The sequence below is a fragment of the Fonsecaea erecta genome, assembly GCF_001651985.1.
Source record: "Fonsecaea erecta strain CBS 125763 chromosome Unknown Scaff16, whole genome shotgun sequence".
Classification (NCBI taxonomy): Eukaryota; Fungi; Ascomycota; class Eurotiomycetes; order Chaetothyriales; family Herpotrichiellaceae; genus Fonsecaea; species Fonsecaea erecta.
Window position 1 is genome coordinate 37,985 of NW_017387259.1, and position 19,467 is coordinate 57,451.

Genomic DNA, 19,467 nt, shown 5'->3' on the forward strand with positions numbered 1-19,467 from the left:
CATCGTCCGCTTCATGAGGAGGGCACAGGAATCACTCGACCCATATCATCTTTATGTGCTTGAGGTACTATCCAGCTTCCTCAACACGGAGCCCGCACTGACTGGCCCGTCCGTCAGTCGCACGCGGCAACGCTTTTCACAACAATGATGGTCCGATCAAAGGAACGTCCTCTGATGGCTCCTAGAAAAGAGGAATGGGCCCACGATGTCAGACACGTCCATATCAGACATGAAGCCCAACTTGATTTTTGATCTTTCAAACAATGGCGGTCTTCTCTGAGATGAGAGGCGTTGGTACGCTTTGATTGTTTGGAAGTTAGTGGACAATGAAAGTTTTCCGCGTGGTGGAAGAAGGAAAATGCATTTATCCCTGGGAGGGAAACCATTTCCTGACTGAGCAGAGTTGAAGTTCATGTCTTCATTTGCGAAACAAACCGCATCCGGATTTGCCCTGCCTTGCACAGTCCCCTTAGCCGACCTGCCTAGCGCTGTTCAACATCCCTTCACGCCCCTTTCACTCCTATTTCTCTCGGCCGTTGATCATGTCATGGGGAATTCACGGCGAGATCTGCGGATAGACACGCCCAGCCGACTCTGAAGGCGGAGTGAGACGGTTTCTCGCGCTTCGACAGCAGTGTCCATTCAACTATGATGTTCTCGCACCGAGCTACCACAATCAAATAGAAGCAGGGGGCCGCCTTGCTGAGAGCTCCGTTGTGGTTTCCTTCCCCTTTTTGGTTCTCATCCGAATGAAAATCACGAAACCGCCGACAAATGTGTCTCTCCGCTGCACAACGCAGTCGTCGCAAACTCACACTTCCCACAATGACTTGAGTCTCTTGAAACACACAGCCATCCACCGTCTCCCTGTTTCCCACAACCGACCCAAGATCCCTTGTCTTATTTCCCCGACTGATTGTTGCTCCGTATCTAAATCCATCGCACCTAGGTCTTCCACATCTGCATACATCGCACCTAGGTCCTCCATATCTGCATACATCGGACCTAAGTCCTCCACATCTGCATCCTCCGACACCACGATTTCTCTTGTAGAGCCAGGCCACCAGACGTCTTCTTCGATCAAGTGTAGTCTCAAGCCACATTTATGAGCCGCTTGTACCACGGTCTTCAGGCCCGTCATTTCTTCCCTCACCACAACATGGTCAGGAAGCCATTGGAGGTACAGCGTCATAAGCGTCGGCGGGAGCCTTTTAGTTGTGATGAGATCTACCACAGCCGGCCAGACCGGCTCAAGCGGGCCCCAGTCACTCGAAATGTAGAGAGTAAGCTCGCGAATATTGCGTAGTGGAAGAAGACCACAACCTGAATCTGACTCTCCACTTGAGCCTGGTGCTCCAGCGGAACCTGGTCCTTCAGTCGGTCGCGGTAAGATCATTGGTGAAGCTATCTTGAGCTTCTTCAAGTTGATAAAGTCGGCCATGTTAACCACCTGGTGGTCTCTAGACAGACCACACCCGTAATAGTCAAGGTCTTCAAGAGAGGTAGCAGCAGTATCCGATAGGACTCTCAAGATGTCGTACTCGAGACCTTCTCTATGGCGAAGCGATGGAGGTTGTCTTATTCGCAGGGTCTGAAGATGAGAGCAACCTTCAAGTAAACGTAACACGTCGCCGCTATATGTCAAGCTCTCATCCAGATCTAGACTTCGGATTTGCGACACGACCGACTGACCTAAATAATTAAGCCTGTGAACTCTCACTAGCGTAACGTTTCTCAAGGACGGTACGTTAAGCAATGGAACCAATTCCACTCCCGCCCACGGCTGGTTCCGGTTAACGTCGATTTTCACCGTCGTCAGAGAAGGAAAGAAGTTTCGACCGTCCGTATTCATAGCAGCCCATCTGAAGAGAACCTCAAAGTCGAAAGCGTTTCGATTTAGTTCCACTGTGATTTCTCTTAATCCCGGGAGCTGTAGGACTAGAAGCGCCAGCCAGAAACCTTGATCCCCCAATTCATACCGGTTAGTATAATGCCACACTGGGTCGATCGGTGCTTGGAGATATTCCATAAACTGCCTAATAGGGACGCTATGGCTAATGTGGGTGAAAATTTCACCGACATCGAGGTTAGGCATTAAATTCTCGGATTCGGTAGGGTAATTCTCCCCGGTAACGTTCAGTGACCGAATGCGATGTGCCCGATCCGGGTGGTAACACAGCGCTTGGAAAAAGAGCGGTACAGCTTGGACGCGAGATAGACGTACATCTCGGTACAGATATGGTGTGGTGATATGATGCAGGTGTTTGCTACAGCGCGAGAGGTTGGAGAGACTCTCCTGGCACTGAACTGCGAGGACTCTTGAGATTTCAACCAAGACATCATCAGGGAGAATGTCGCTGGTCGCCGTGGCACGCATGGCTGGCAGGTGGAAGTCGTGACAGCAACACACGCAAGATTCTGACAATAGTTGTGTAAGGAGGCAAAGAATGTTCTGCGATGTGAAGATGAGGATGAAGATAGGTGTGAAAGAAAAGATGGGCGTGGAAGAAAGATAGGCGAGAAATGCCGCAGCTCTCAGAGGTCCGCACCCTTTTTTTTTGAATACTGACGTAGGCAGTTAGGCGCGCAGGAGTGGCACTTGCGCAGTTTCAGTAGCGCAGCCTGCGCCGCCGTTATCAAGCCCGTCTTCCCGGTGCTGTTTGTCTGCGTCCCCTTCTACCTTCGTTCATTGCCTTGTGTTTCCTTATTCCACTCCTCGTGTCCTGTGAATCTGTGACAAACGCCGTATTCTTACGAGCACACGTTCACACGTACGCACAGGCACAATCAGCGGCCTGTGTAAAATCAAGTGTCCACCCAACCCGAACCGCAAGAAGCGGTCCTTGGCCCGTTCCAGCGGATGGCCTTTGAAAGCTGTCGCCTATTCCTTTGGCGCTGGAGAAGATGTGAGCAGCATCATCTGTAAACCATGTTGAGTGTCAACCCTGCAGCTCTTTAGGCTGATCCTTTGTACTAGTATTCGTTGTTCCACGAAGAGAGAAAACGATGGAATGAGATGGTTTGGCACCAGTCCGAAATCACTTAGGAAGAAGAGTCTGTGAATCGTGACACCACGGTAAGGTCTTGTGGAGAACATCCAGTTCTTACATAGAGCCAGGGCGTGAGTTTCGTACTATCTGTCCACCTGTGAGCCCGCTAAGAGGCAGGATCATCACCCTCGTCTGGAGGTCCGCCCCCCTATCCTTTGCAAGGGCCAGTGCGTTACAAGAGAAGGTCACAAGGTATAGGCTTGAACCGTCAGATTTTGGATTGAGGATAAAGACAGTCGGAGGGCTCTTTGTGTGCACATTGACTCAGAAGGGTGCAGTCGGACAGAATTTGTCTTCACACGAACCAAGTCATCAGAGATCTTGCCCCGGATGATGACTTGCACCATCTGCAGTGATGAAAGCTCACTGGCGAGTGATTGCTCAAATGGTGAGTAGGTATCTTCCCCCGAATGCGGTGATGAAGATCATCTAACTCAGGGTTACCCTCAGCCTGCTGTGACCTCCTAACAACTGTTCCCGAGACTACCCCCAAAATACCTCCATGACACGATTTGCCACAAGACTGGCGTGGCCGGAAGAAGACAGAGGGGAGCAACAGGAGGATTACCCGGATCTTCGACACCCAGAACGAGATCATTGAGAATACGGCAGAACTCGGTCGCTGCACTCGAATATCCACCTTCAAGCGTGTCTTGGATTGCAACGGCAATCTCAACCCGATCTCAATCGAGAGCTGCACAGTTACGTCGGTACTGGTAGGCTCGCGACTCCCCAGGGCGCAATCAAAGGCCGAAGACTCAGATCCAGGTTGGCGGAAAAGGACGAATGATCAAAATATCCACAAGGAAAACAATTCGGAGACCTACGAGGACGTTGAGGCAGCACGTGAAACTCATTGAGACAATCTTGGGAGGGACGAAAGACTTCGGCATGGAATGGCAGATCTACAAGCACCATACGAGAAAGAAAGGCCGCATAAATAGCCGCAGGTCGTACTGATGGAAGTCGTACGCCCGGCGCGAATTTACCAATTTGAACAATGCCCTTTCACCACACTGATATCGCTCGCAGTGCAATCCTCCATGAAACTCTACCACAAACACCCCTGATATGATGGACTACCAATTGCCCTACCAGCACCCGGCACCCCATCTTCACACGGGCCCCTTTAATCGTCACAGCAACGAAAAGGATACACCTGAGAAACAGGGGGATTGCCTATGAGCTTGCTAGACGAGGGCGGCCCAGAGCTACCAAGCGGGATACCAGTACATGTTGCCGTCCTCAAAGTGCTCAGTCTTTATAAGGCTGCGGGTGAGCTCACGTATGTCGAGTCCTCTCTTGTCTTACGGATTCGGACCTTGGCCCTCCCAAGGGCAATCGGGTTTGCAGCCTCATGCGACGAGGAGGGACGAGAGATTGTGTTACCGCTTGGTCAATGAGCTGGCCTTGACCATCTCCACGTCACCCTCCTGCTTGGTGTGTCTCACTAATTCGAGATCAAGTACCGCCCGGAGAGTGAGCCGACTTTAGCATTCAGCTCGCCGATCGCCGTCTGCGCCTTGAAATCACCCCAAGGGTACAGTTGTAAGAGACCCCTCGACCATGTCTCGAGTTTGCTGTGGGCTGTCTGTAGCAGAAAAATAGGCGCCCGGACGCCCCGCGTTGAGGGCGGGCTAAGCCAAAGCTCTACAGTGACATGCTCGGACCTTTTTCCAACGTCAATCGCGACTCTAGACATGGGCATCTCCAGGAGTAGGGCTCATAGCAACTCCAGTATACGCCTTGTTGTGGACAAGGTGAATTCATGTTCTTTGTATGACATTATCTTGGAAACCGAGGGACTCCAGCAGACCCAACTCAAAGCCTTTGTTCTCTTGAAAGGCTTCATTAGCAGGGCGATTGTTAGCGCCCAGGCCCAGGCAGAGAAAAGCTTCTCAAGCACGAAGTGGAGTTGTCTGGGCCTGGTAGTCAATGTCCTGCCATGTGTTCTGTAGCTTGGATACCCCTGGTGACTAACTCCTTTTCCCCATATCCACAATTCAAAGTGAGAGTCTTCCTGCACACGCTCAGCCCACTCTATGGACTAGAAACACATGGTGGGCGATGATCCTATTTCCCTCCACCCCGTTTCCACTGCACCTTCAGTCCTACCTCATCCTCTCGTCAGATAGCCCAGAGGTACCGGAGCCGCCTCCGAACTGGACATCTCCACCGAGAACGGAGCTTTGGGAGAGGCTATCCCACAGCTACACAATAATACCCAGAGAAATGGCAATTAGAGCCCGACAAGGTAGTTCGTTTTCCATCAGCTTGGCTCAACGCTGCTTTATATGTCTGACGGCGGGCCGGGAACCACAGGTCCAGGGACGTCGTAGCAGGTCGACGAAGCCCTTGATGCCTACAGCAGATCCAAGGGCTTGCCGTCCACGGCAATCTGGGCTTCTGCCCCCGGATCGACTGCCACTACAACTTCTCGGCCTTCTTCCTCGGTCAGGCACACAAGGCAGCCTGCCACAGCCCCGTCGGCGGTGTTGATCAGCCGTCCGTTGGCACGAGACCAATGCAGATTCTCAAAAAAGAACTTGCTAGCACGCACCGGCCCCGTGGTAAAGTCGACAGAGACAATGACACACATGGAAAGATACACGCCCATCCAATGAAACAGTATGCGGCTTATTTATCTGGAGCCTTACACGCCGGCGGACCGCGATAACTTGAGAAAAGTCAATCTGTTTGATGACGGGAGTCCTTCCTTCTCGGCGCTTAGTGGCGTCAAAGACAACGGAATATCCCCTTCTAGCATGTGCTCCGACAAAGGTGATGGTACCACAGCTTCGACGGAAGACTCCTTTTCACTGCTAGAGCTGTTCTCAATTCCTATGGCCACGCCGGCATAGTGATATGATCGGGACAAACATAAGCGGGAAAAGAATGAGGCTGGTGGGAAGTAAGAAAGGCGAATCACTGCTTTCCAAAGTTCCCAATTTGGGTCGTCTGTATTATCTTGTATCATCCTCAGTATTGTGCATCTTGGAAGATGGATTGTCCGATAGCTACTACGTAGATCTCTCCCTCGACACCGTCAGAAGTCCTTCGTGCCATCATTGAGCACATGGCCGTAGAGGACCTGTCCAAGATTTAGGCGTGATTGAGGATGAAGGCGCGGATGACTGTACCACTGGTACCTGATATTGACGGTGGATGCCTAGCATGTAAACTGGGTCGTGATTGCAATGGCCCAACAGCGATGCCTGCTCGCCAAGCTTACAACGTGCGGATTCTTCTAGGTCCTCAGAGGCCTCTGGATTTACCGTCCTCCTTGTGTGAAAGTTACAGTGTTGAACCTGAGGACCTTCTTCTGCGAAAATCACCGACCGCGTTGACCGTGAGGACCTTCTTGTGCCAAAGCTACCGAGTTGAACGTGAGGACCTCCTCGTCTCCACTCCTCTTTATTCTGTCTATAAAGCTGACGGACTAAAGGTCATCATGTCTCGAAGGGACAACGCACGTACGGACGCATCCGTCATCTCTGTTACTGATTCTCTCAAGTCACTCATGGCTTCTACCCTTCGCTACGCCGGCGAGATGTCCGGTCTAACCTTCCTTGATGACACTGCGCTCCGACAATACGGCCCTGAACAAGTCCTCCATCGGATGCTGTCCACCAAGTCTTACATCTCCACCAGCTCTTCCCTCGCTGCCAAAAATCAGGCAGCACATGACAAACCCGGGCGGCAAGCCTTCACTCAAGTAGGGAAGGGTCAATGTGGTACTGTTTGGGCTTTGACTGGCACGACCCAAGTCTTCAAGATTATGAACGAGGGCAAGCAGGGTCAGCTGTGGAATGACTACTGCCAGCATGCCTCTATCGAAGAAGCTTTTCTCGCAACTTATTCAGGCTACAGACGCAATATCAGTCTGCCCAGAGTCAGCGCCTGGGTCGGACCCGACAATGAAATGTTCTGGGAAGAACATCGCGGCCTGTTTCCTGAAGCATCCTCAATCAAGCCTACGTCTGGCTTCCTCTCTGAACGAATCTTTCCTGTCCCATTACCAGTTCGCGCTGCCCTCGTTGACGCCTTCGCACCCAGAGAGGTCAAAAAGAATAAGGAGAGCTTCCTATCGCAGCCGGAGAACAAGGACTGCTTGATTCGCATCTATCTTGGACGGAGGCAAACTCGACCAGCGACCAATACTTTCAGACTCCGCAACTTCGACATGACAGTGAACGAGATGGAATTCCTGCGACTCGACACAAGCCTCTACGCCGAGACTCTTGCACAGATGTTGGCAATCATCCACTGGAAGGCAAACCTCGATGCCAATGATGTGGAGTTTGTGTTTGGCAGCGCACCAGCTGTAAAGGGACGACCTACCGCCGCAGAGCTCAAGGCTACAAACCCTAAGGACGTGCAAAAACTGGTGACTGAAATCGACTTCAATCATCGATCCATCGGCATTTGGGTCTTGGACTTCGACCAATGCAAAGAGTTTGCTCATGATCAGGGCGGTGTCAAGCAACTCGAAAGGGGCTTCTATTTCAATGACCCCTACTACCCCCGTCCGGTCTCCACGGACCCAAAGGATGTCGCCTTGTGGAATACCTTCAAGGAGTGCTACCTGGATACCAGCGCGGCGTTCATTGCGAGTGGCATGCCACAGCAGTTCATTGATGCCGTTGAGGCGGAAGGGAGGAAGAGGGGGGCTGGTGGCTCTCTATTCAAGTAACCACCTCCAACAAATGTAGTGGATGGCTCTGTTGAGGAGGAGGGGTCTGCTATCATCATTTGATAGGACTTGGGGGCGATGGCGTCAGGGCTATCGACGACCAAACTTAGGTAGTGTACGGTACTTAGATGAATGTACACCTCGTATTCACATTCCTCGCTCCTGATGCTCAGCCTCTGACGGATGCTCATCCTGGATCGTACACAGCGTGCTGGTGGCACTGCCACCAACCTGGATGACATCTCTGAATGTTGTTGGATATCCTGGTGCTGGTTGCTCCCAGCAATCAGTCCAAGGGCCTGCCACAAGGGCCCATGTAGGGAAGCTGACCGGGGAGTAGGGAGCAGTGTGGGGAGTCCCGTCGCCCCAACCTGTCTTTTGATTATACCATGCAGGAGCCATAGTAAAGACCCGGAAATGCATGCATGCTGCTCATCTTCGAGGCGGTATATCTCCACCTTCTTGTCCCTGTGTCAATGTTAGCGACATGTCTCTCGCTACCCCTAGGTCTTCCAGCTCATGCTGGGACCCTGCTGGCTTTTTTGTCTTTCTTCCATCAACGCCAGCCGCAAGAAGGAATCCCACGCGCCTGCTTTCCAGTCGAGATCAATCCCTTTCCTGCGCCTGCGGCCTTCTCTGTTCCCCTCCGCCCGAGTTCCGAGCCCAGCACTTCCCTATCCACGCCTCTTTCCATGCCGGATGACAAGAGGCTGTATGAGTATGGACCTTTTAGCAGCCGAGCATTGGTGAACAGGAGGCCATGAAACAAAGCCGCAGAAGAGCAAATGCCCGGACAAAGGAGTTTCGGAATCAGACGGCATGAGGTACAGAAGGCTGTACCATCACGCTGCAGACCTCCGAGAACATGCCCGAAAAGAGCCTGCATGATCTGCGACCGTCAACAGTATGGACGAAGTGTTGACTTATGAGCAGGACGATTTTGGTACTCTCGCTACCCACCAGGTCGTTGAAGGCCTCTTTTTCCAACGATGATACGGGGCGTCGCTTGAACGGGACAGTTCATACCGCTCTAGGAATGAGAGATCAGGACACAAAACGATGGCTGGTAAGCTCTATCGCTCAACTACGTGTTTACATGGGATAGTATTTGGCCTGGCAGAAAGCCTCAATTCTGCGGAGAATTACCTTGACTACTCAATAGCACGACACACCGCCATCCAGGTTGGTTCACGGCGTGGCATTGCCAAACCTGGCGTCCAAGACCACCAACCGTATCCCCGTTCAGGAGACCTCACTCCACGACTCAAAGCGTTGGCGGCAGCTCACCAAGTTTTGTCCCACATCCACGCCCAGTCAAAACGCCCTTTCAAGCTGCGTCCTACCTTGAACCCTCTCTCCAAATCCGGGAATGGTAATTGGCAAAGGAAACGGAGTGAAGAACAGGACTGGTCACCGTGCCTTCACACAGTTATCGTCTTCCAGAGGCTTTGGGACGTGGTAGCTCTGGCAAGGCTCTTCACATTGCTACCCTCTGGCCGCTTAGGCGCAGTCCTCGCAGCTCTTGGGAGCGCGGGATGGGGCCCGGTTATGCAAGTGACGATGTACGTCATGGTCGGTCACACAAGCCCGCATGCCTTATCCGTGCCGTGCGCAATGACCAGACATGGCCGCGGTTGAAAACGTTGATTGATGCAATTGGAGCCTCGAGCATGGAGTTGAGGATCTCGAAGAGGATGAAGGATGATCTCAGGTCCCTCGCTCCACATCACGCAATTTCAACGAATTCAACAATCCCAGCAGAATCAGCTTCAACGACAAGGGCGCGGAAGGAGTTTTGCCGGCAACAGGTATTGTGCTTGTACAACAGGTGGTTACCGGTGAGACTTTCAGTAGTGCTACGAATACCCTTCATCAGACTTGGTGGTGCAGGTTCGCGCCCGACCAAGACCATCACTCGCGACCCGCTGGCCTTAATCCCCTAGCATTCGATGATGCCGATTCGGTAGACGGACTATCTTCGCTCAATGCTTTGGCCTGCCAGCTCTACTCAGTCTACATCTAACTCCCTCGCAGTCCTTTGTCGAAACAAACCAGTCACATTGTCAGGCTGGGCTCACAGCTTTGATAGTGCAGCAGGGGCCTTTATCTTGTCTACGAGCTGGATTGTCTGCTTTGTCACGGTGGTGTCGGCACTCTCCACGCTTGTGGCATCAGGACGGTACACAATCGCGGTGACACGTCCAGGTATTTGATGCGCAGCTCAATAGCAGGAGTGGGATCAAACCATTGCACGACCCTCTGAACGTCTCGAAATTCCCACTACAGGATGCCTTTTGGGTATCGGTATTTCTCAAAGGCCTTGGCGAGAGCTACACACTAGTTATCGACGAGATACTGGACAAAAAGGAGGATGCTGTCAGATTTGATGAAGCGGTCGAGATTGATAAAATATCTATTTTTATGTCTCAGATGTTTCTGCGGAGTGATATAGTGTACAGTGTAATACGTGAGCGAGAGACTGTGACATGTTAGGCAGTGGGAGAATGTCGCCATGCAGCTCGGGACCGTGCGGACAGACAAACAGACAATGAGCGGATTCACCGTTCGCAATAGCCCAAGGCAACGAGGGAGCCTCGATTCAGTGAGATCCTCGGAGATAGTGGAGAAGGCTGGTGGATGTTTGTCGGAGGCTTGAAGCTCTATATTGCGGCTGAAGATACAAACACAGTACGTGCGCAACTGAAGTAGGAAGATCAAAAGGCGGTAGATCAAGAAGGTATCGACACTGTATATGTAACATAAGTCACACAGACTCATCTTCCATGGATTGTGTAAATTCCCAAACCCCCGTGGACGTTACGGTTCCCTCGATCCCGTTACCACGGAGCCTTACGGTTCGAGTTGGCCAGACCTGGTTGTCACGGCCGCAGTGGACAAAGCATATACTGATGCCTATGCACCTATCACACTATCACATAGTCTCTCAGCAAGAACACTGTATCTCCCACCAGAAAGGCTCTTAAACAACGTAGATCTTAGGGTGCAAACAGTGTGCGTACAGCTCGAGACATCACAACTGCATGAGGTTCAACGGAAAGGATGATCTATAGACGCCAGAACTGGATTGGCAAGTCACATAGCGTGGTGATATTCACCACTGAGCGTCACAGTTTCAAGTAACAGGTCTGTGACAGGTACATCACATCTGTCCTTGACCAATGTAGGGAGGGCACACCAACCAAACAAAACATCAACAGACAAAATGGCAAAAACTTATCACAAAGCAGGTCAACCAACCTGGTTTGTGATAAGCGAAACTCGCCCTTGCGGGTTGGTTTTTCTCGGCCGGCCGGTTATACTACGAATTCGCTACTTTATAGGTTGATGTCGGTGGGATTCGAACCCCAGGTCCTGCTGCCGACTGACCCCGGTGGTAGTCTTGACCTGACAGGACCGGGTGTCGATGTGATTCGCCCTCGTCGTGTTGAGGGGGTCTTGGTGTGGGGAAAATTCGGACAGAATAAAATATATGGCTAATTTATTGTGGGTCCTTTACTTCACCTCCTGAACTATTGCGCTCCCTCACTAGTCTAACTGTCGAACTCGGCACCTCATATCCTGTTTATCCTATACTTTTCTATCACATACCACACTCTCGCAAGCAGAGAAGAGATCCAACATTATTATCTGCGACCTGGGCAGCACCTACAAACCGACTATTCCAGCGCACATTCTACTCGACGTTATGTTATTGGGCCTTCCTGCTACCTCGCCCTGAACCGCTCAGCATCCAGGTGGTCACCAGGTGGTGACTCTGGAAAATGGAGGTTTGACAAATAAGCCGGCACAGAGACCTCCGTGACCGCACTGTTCCATACAAGAAGCAGTGGGAAGACATCAAGCGCGTGGAGATATCACGATCAGGCAACTGGAGCACACAAGGGAGTCTGGCCGAGTTCTCCATACCGAAAGGGATTGCAGCGTAGCCTCTCTCAGTTGAATTATCGTGGACCGCTCGATCGAACCAGTAAGATACACGCACGGCGTTTCGAGATGTGAGGACCGCCTAGGACGTTATTCCTGGTGATCTCGACGGACATAGTGCGTCTGTCTATCAGTACTTAGGAGGTGAGCAACTAAGTTATTCATAGGGACTCTGAGCCATTCAGAGCTGCAAAGTCTTCGTTCATTTACATTGTGTGCAAGTATCGGTTTCAGCTTGGTCTTTCATGCCAAAGCTTCCACCGGGAGATACACCTGTCGCTAGATTTGGCAATGGGTTCAACCCTCTGACGAACCTGTCTGTGCCACCTGTCCTTCCCGATCGGTGGTCATTGCTACTGCATGTTCCGGTACCTGCTCCCTTGATCTCTCGGGCCCGCTCCCGGTGTATATCCTGGCACAGTTGGACGTCTTTGATGCGCACGAATGTTCTTCCTTTCCATCTTCGCTCCTTCAGGATGTCGCACCACGCTCGCGTCGCTCACCCTCTAGTCGACGAGCTGAGCATAGACCGCCTGCTGAGCTTGTTAAGCGTTCGGAGGCAGTCGTCCGGGTACTGAGGCCAGCTTGACAGCTCATGCAGATACTGACTCATCCTAGAATTCATCGATTTATTGCCGGTTAAGGCTGAGCATATCCATTAGACTTATGACTATGCTACGACGCTAGATTTGAATCCCGGTGCTTGCCTACGAGTCGTAAGCGAGGCGTCATCTGATGGACTTCGAAGCTTACAGCTCGGACACTATCCTAAAATCTCTTAATGAACAGCCACAGTTCATTTGACATCTACTCAACTGCACGTGAGAGAAGGACAAGAGCGCCTTCGAGGGATCAGGAATGCCGACAGAATCAAATCGAAGTTGGTTGCAGCTATCTCAGACAACAAGCAAACAAAAATCTTGTGAAGTCTCAGTCGTTTCACCACAAGCCATGTCAATTGTCCATTGACGAAGTAGCACATTGAGTAAGCACCCAGTCAACAAAGAAGATCCAACTCCCAGCCCAGATTCACAAAAGAGCTACATTCCCCCTCCGAGCGGTATGGGGAGGACGGGATGGGGAGAATTTGCATATTGTGTTGAATGTTGTGTTGCGTCCTTGCTGGCTATGGACTTTGCTGCGGCAGTTAATGCCGCTATGGCATCTTCATTGGTTGGTGCAGAGGCTCACGGCTGCACGATCCACGGGAATATATGCCCTCTCGGTCCGCAATTGCCATCGAGTTAGACCATTCTGGCTCGACAGCCCGCTGGTAGCCAGCTAGAAGAGCCGATTCTCGTAGGTACATATAGCTGACGCAGGCTTTGTCAACCTTTGGGCCATCTCCAAATCTCCAAGAGTCGACATCTTGTATCAATAGACCACTTGTTCCATCGCTTTGATCTCTTGATAACGCATTCACCCTTCAGTTGGAGGAACTAGCCTGCTGATACCTCCACACTGGAGATCTGCGTCAGGGGCTACACAGAATTGTCGCTGAGACGTTTGCTGCGGTCAGACAAAGGGCGACCGACCGCTGTCGACACGATCACCGCAAAACCAGGGATTAGGCACGGGCACAAGATGGGAGGGAGTGGAAGCAGTGTGCAAAGCCTGCCATGCGTACAGGCTCACCGTTGGTCAGGAGCGAGGATCAGGCAAGCTGGCATGCAAGGTACAATTCCAAGCAGACGGCAGAACAGAACCCACGACAGCAGTCAGGCATTGGCGGACTCTCATGCCCGAAATGGACGTGGAGCGCTCCGAGCGAGCTGATGGAACAGCGCGTGAGCTTTGGGGGAGTAAGGCGAGAGATGGAGAGACAAGCAAGGATTGAACACCATGTGCAGATCGTGTATGGGGAAGCTTGACGGCGTCGGTGTCGGCGTCGTGAGAGAAATAGGTGTAATTGAGGTCTTCGGACGAGGACAGGCATCGGAGTGGAGGATCAGACTGTCATTTCCAGTGGTTCCTGCAGAACCACGGCTATCGTGGAGCAACCTGGAACAGGAGCAATCAATCGCTGTTAGGGTGCAATTATGATATGGAATTCTGACACGGAAGGAGTCTAACTAGTGGTGGCGATAGCGGCACGAAAGATAAAAGGTACGCGCAGCCTTATGCGCGGTAGTCCGTCATGCTGGACGTGATATCAACTCCTCTCATAGCCAGTCCTTCGTCTCTGAGGATAATCGATAATATACTAATAACTCCTCCATTCTGAAGCGTGAACCTAACCGTGCTGATTGGCCTAACCAATGTCGACGACCTCTGGACTAACTCTCCTGGGTTTGATATAATCTCATGCCGTTCGGGTAGGTCCAAAATGTCATAGGACAATCAGATCAGCCGGACCGTTCTCGTAACGGACTCATCCTTTCGTTTCGTCTTCCTTTTCGTTTTGGTGTTGAAGTCGTAGTATGCGGGAGGACTAGCTTTATTTATTTACCTAGCGTGGAATTCTTGTACCAGCTCGTCGCATCCTGGTAACACCTCCACCCAGTAGCACTATTGCTTCTTTATATATCCTACCCATTTCACCAAGTACTGTAATTGTCGGGCTCTTCCAAAGAACCTGGCGTTATAGATATCCTCCACGTCGTATTCCTCCTCCATCGTGTCCTCTCTTTCCACTGCTATCTGAAAAAGGTGCAGGATCAGTAACAACCATGTCAGTGACATCGCCCGCTCTAACTCTTTTCTCTGCCCTCAAAACCCGTCTTTTTTGGCCCCCGAAACTCCCTGAACTTTTCTCGCCATCAAATATTGGTCTATGCCATGACGACACACCATTCTCAATCACATCAAGTCTGATCCTTTGTGAAGGACTCCTAAAATACGGTATTGGATCCTCGCAAATCCCCTCAAACTCAACTCGACCTCGTTCCCTTGACGTCGATCGTGCTTCTGTTGAGTTAGTTAGCTGGTGAAGCACTTCTCTACCAAGTATGTCGGGCAGTACAGACTTGAGAGCAACTCCTTCACACGGGACGAGACGTACCTGATTTCTGTGACTGTGTTGCGCTGATAGGATTTCGACTCGGTTCAGATGGTCGCCACCACTCTGCGAACCCATGTCGAAAATTCGCGCCAATGCGCGTCCTCCAGCCATGTTTGATCAGTAGTAGCCTCTGGGGCGTAGCTTGAATCACCATCCCCTCGTGGAGCGCACTGTTTCTCTTTATCTTCAACATCTGCGGGTCGTCCGGGGGCGGTTTCCAGTACCTTGGTCATGTCCTCGACCCTTTTACGGAGTTGGCGATTCTCCGTGTCCGCCTTGTTCAATCTGATTTCCATCAAGGCATTCTCTTTTTTGCGCTCTTCAGATTCCTCTTGCTTTCGTTTGTAGAGATTCTGGGTCTCGAGTAGTTGGCGGTCGAGACTGCGTGCTGAGCCAAAAAAGGCCTACGGGCGAGACGTGGCCCACTCCATGAGCTCCGAAGTGGCCTGAGGAACCTCTTAAGCTGCTGGTGCTCAGTTCGTTCCTTTCGGAGGTGGGAATTTTCGGTCTCTGCCTCCCGTAGCTTATTCCTCATCGAGGCAATCTCGCCTTTTGCCTTTTCAACTTCCCTCTAGAGGGACCCTCTTGTTGATGTCATCGGGAGGCTAAGGCAGCAGCAGCAGCCTTTTTGCTGCAAGACGACAATCGAATGGGTCGAGCACCAGCCCACAACTAGGAAAGAAGGGTCGCCACAATGGCAGTGTTCAGTGAGTTGAGGGTGTTCTGTCTAGAGGACGGGCTAGTCCTGATCTGGTCGGGTGGGTCACACCTGACACTTTTTGTATATATTTAGTTTGTTGTGGTGTGGTCGAGTGTGATTGGGGATTTCAGCGAAGTTTTAAATTCTCGAAAGGGCCTGGCGTGGCTCAGGGCCATTGTGGCGTTTGCAATATGCAACGGAAGTGGTTGTGTGGCCGCAGGAGTGTCTTTTGTAGTGCAGTATGCACTTGGATGGTCTTGTCGTTTCGCAGAGCGAAACAAAGGTGGATGTGTTTTTGTGTTGCGGATCAGAATGTTGGCTTCGATCATGATCTGGATCGCTGCGAGGAGTGGAAGGGTATGACCACCAAAGAAGAGGTATGTTTATATAGAGCAGAGCTCAAAGAATGAGTATGTGTCGAGTTTTGCAGCACATGTTGACGCTGTGCTGGTTGAAATCACCAACTTCCCTTCTGTTTGACAGGAGGAAGTTGTCGGAGTGAGATGGAGAGAAGGGAAATTGAGGGGGGGGACGGTGGAGGGTTATATACCCAACCATCCGCATGACGTCATTCAACCTCATTCCCTTGGCGTCAATAATAGTGTCGGTGAATTACGTGTCTGGCCTCTTCACGCGTATTGTCAGCCGCGAATCTGGGCTGTGTCTAAATGATTGACGCGCCAAAGACTCTTATTGATTGATTGTTTCCTATTGTTTGTTTGTGATGGTGGTTCGCGACAAACATACAAGCACGTGAATATCAAAGTGGCATTTCCAGCCTTCTGCATTCATCATGTATAGAGTAAGCCCTCAACAATCTATTCACCTCTCGACCTCAATCACTGACAATACACTGCGCGACAATGCCTTCAAGTCACGCACCTAGCTTCCTTGCGCTGACACCATCAGATGAATCAACACCGCCTACTGAAGATCCACACGATGAATCTCGCACGGCTGCGACTATAAACATCCTCTCGACAGTCCCCACCACCCCCATGGCTTCTTCTACCACAAGACCACCACTCAGTCCTGCAAGTCACTTCTAGGTAGTGTTGGATCACACCACTGCAGACTTTTCAGCCTTCCCCATGTCTCCAAACGATCAAAATAAGCCAAATGGAATGACGACGGCAAAGACCTCATATGCCCAAAAATACCAGAAAGATAGACAGGGAACAAAGAACACAGGCAACGTCAAAGGTGCCACCACTGTCATGAAAGCTATCACGCTGTGCGTTTGAATTGATGAATTGTGCAAAGGACTATCTAAAAAGGTCGCTGGGTCGGCAGCGAGCATCGTGCCAACCTAATCGCGATATCGACATCCCCAACCGATGGGGCTCACGTCCATTCTGTCCTCTGCGTCCTCATGGAGAAGTTACCACACCTGTCGACTCATCTGTCCGCACGAATGACCTGCAAACTGCCATGGCGCCGTGGGTGCCGTACCTTCTCCATGAGGATGCTCGAGACAACGAGAGCGACGCCGAACATGGATGATGGGATAGTCAGTCAATCTCAATATCCTCACTATCCTGACTATTCCATGCCTCGGATTCTTCCACAAGCAGGTGCCCGCTGTCTGGGGACTCTTCCTTACTCCTTCTCCTTGTATTGTCGTTTTTCATGGCTTTGCCACCCGGGAAGCTGACCAGACGGGCCAGTTGGAGCAGAATAAGTTACGAGGACAAAATATACAAACAAAGATTACGAGCGAGACATCGTGTCACTGGTAGAACCATCAGCATCTGGCAGAGAGTATACATTGATACCATACACGCCGTATACAATACAACAACAGTAACAGGAATAATAACAACACACTTCCTCTACATACATATACGCTGTCTTCTTGGCCGTGATCATCCTCATTTTCATTCTTCCTTTCTTCCCATCCCTCTGGCCACCATCTCTTCCAGCCCACAACACTCCCTGTCGACGGGAGTAGCATAAGGCTATATACTTACATTTCCGCTTTCTGTTCCCTCGATAAGGACCCATCGACAAGGAAAAGGCGAATATCCTGCTTGTCCCAGGCGCACTCCTCAATGCCAACCAACAGGCCTTGCCACTGGGAACGCCTCGCGCCTAGGGTCTAGCCGGCGCCTCTACTGATTGAGATCACACAACCTTTACACGGTGCGGCAGCGACAGTTGAGAAACGGCAGGCGAGGTCCCCACCATGGATGACCATCATGGAGTGGCAGGGGTGCTCGGGACGTTTCTATCGCTGACAAACACTGCCAATACATCTAGTCTGTGCTAGAGAGTCCCGAGAAAGAATCCCCAAGGAGGCTGTCCGAACTACGCGTGATGATGAAACTGAAACCTGGTTACAAAAGATGAGCACAAACTCATTCAAGGGTTATCGCTGGAGTGCCCCGACGATATTGACAGGCATTAGCTAGCTACCAAACACCCCCGGAGAGCAACGGGACATCCTCGTCCCGCGAGCTTTGTCCACACGGTGGAGGAATGTCATCTCGCCCTTCTCCGACCCCTGGTGGCAGCTGCTCCAACTGTGTCAAGTGGTACAGTGCGGCGCCACCGGCCTTCATCTGTTGTTTCCAGCGTTGGAAGTCCTCCTGAGTACGCGGTAGCAGAGGCCCTTCGAGGCTGGTCTCTCTTGGGAGACTTTGAAGGCCGGGTCGACCATTATGGACGAGGAAGCAGAGCCCCGAGAAAGATGAAAATTCCCTGGTAGCCTCCCGGAAAGCATCGGAAGGGCTGGCCTGTTCGCAACGGCGTCAACCGAGAGGTCCTCGCGGCGGTTACCCTCGCTGAGGTCGAGAGGTACATCACTCGCCGGTGGCTCAATGGGCCCAGACTCAGTACTCCGACACAACGAGATGGCGCTGTACAGAGGGGACACGTCTTCAGATTCGAGGAGGAAAAGCCTGGCATCCGACGTTGGACTGATGGGAAGCTATGGAGCCGCAGCCGAACCCTGGGCGACTTTTGCATATACGCACAACGATCAGCCTCAGCACGCCAATCACACCGCAGAGATACTTGTGACCTACCGCTACTGGCAGCGGATGGACAGGAGCATTGGCACTGGCGGGTCCATGGGTGTTTGGTGGAAACGGTCAATCTCAGATCCGGAGACCAGGAAAAGAAAACTATCACGTAGCTCCCAAAGTTACGTGAACGAATATAGGGGGAGGGATTGAAGGGCTGGAGAAGTTCAAAGGTGTAGGCGTCTGGACGAACCGGAGCGCCATCGGGCGGGTTATCGGACGGGCAAAACAGAAGTTCCAAAGGGGGACTGAAGAGGGTCAAAGGCCTTGTGCAGGAGCGTGGATCGCTAGATCGGCCAGATGGCCGTACGGATTGGTAAATAAGTCGCATGCGAGAGGAACGTTACCAACAATAACCCCCATACGCATCCTATGGCTCACTCCATACTGACACCTGTGCCTCAAGCAATCTTTGTACGTGCCAATCATCGCCAGTGAAATATATCGTTGACCTCACTCCTTGCTCCAGTCGTGAGGCCTGTAATGATCCAGGACACGCTAACGGCAGCATCATTCAGGGTGTCGTGCCGGGTGTGCCTGATCGATGAGAAGAAGACTTCATCAACGACGGGCTTTTCTTTGGTGTAATCTTCCCTCGGTCACAGCTTCCAACACTGGTTATGCCCAACCTTTGCCCATCTCATTGCAGGTCCATGACAAGGTTTCCTAAATGTATATTAACATGGTCTCCGTGGCTGCGGACGATGTGGAGTACGAGGTTGTGTTTGTCCGTATGGGATTCCTGCATCAGTCCCAGTTCCTTCAGTATCGCATCTTTTCGATCCTGGCCAGTTCCTATAGAGCAGCCGGTCATCCATCCTTGTCGGTTTCGGGAACCTAACGAAATCTCCATCCGCCTCCTGCAAAATCAAGATTCTCCAGAAATTCGTTGAAACGCCTCTCATCCACTGAGAAGTCTTTCCCTCATTCCACTGTGGGGCCTGTTGCAGAAATCTTGAACCCCTCTAGTTCATAATTCACAAAAGAGGATCAAAAGTCGCCTCGAAAGGTACAGCAGGGCAGTGTGCATGGAGAAGTAGGGCAGGTCTCGCTGA

General features: G+C 51.5%; 3 protein-coding genes across 3 annotated transcripts; 1 reads left to right on the top strand and 2 right to left on the bottom strand.

The window, feature by feature from the left end:
* Positions 1 to 811: 811 nt before the first annotated feature.
* AYL99_11759 (hypothetical protein) lies at positions 812 to 2,377 on the bottom strand (the record flags this gene model as incomplete). Its single annotated transcript, XM_018843264.1, has 1 exon — positions 812 to 2,377. The coding sequence occupies one exon, from the start codon at positions 2,375 to 2,377 to the stop codon at positions 812 to 814; it is 1,566 nt and encodes a 521-aa protein (XP_018687366.1).
* Positions 2,378 to 6,261: 3,884 nt separating this feature from the next.
* AYL99_11760 (hypothetical protein) lies at positions 6,262 to 7,743 on the top strand (the record flags this gene model as incomplete). Its single annotated transcript, XM_018843265.1, has 1 exon — positions 6,262 to 7,743. The coding sequence occupies one exon, from the start codon at positions 6,262 to 6,264 to the stop codon at positions 7,741 to 7,743; it is 1,482 nt and encodes a 493-aa protein (XP_018687367.1).
* Positions 7,744 to 14,487: 6,744 nt separating this feature from the next.
* Positions 14,488 to 14,800, bottom strand: AYL99_11761 (hypothetical protein; the record flags this gene model as incomplete). Its single annotated transcript, XM_018843266.1, has 2 exons — positions 14,488 to 14,595; positions 14,690 to 14,800. The coding sequence occupies 2 exons, from the start codon at positions 14,798 to 14,800 to the stop codon at positions 14,488 to 14,490; spliced, it is 219 nt and encodes a 72-aa protein (XP_018687368.1).
* Positions 14,801 to 19,467: the final 4,667 nt, after the last annotated feature.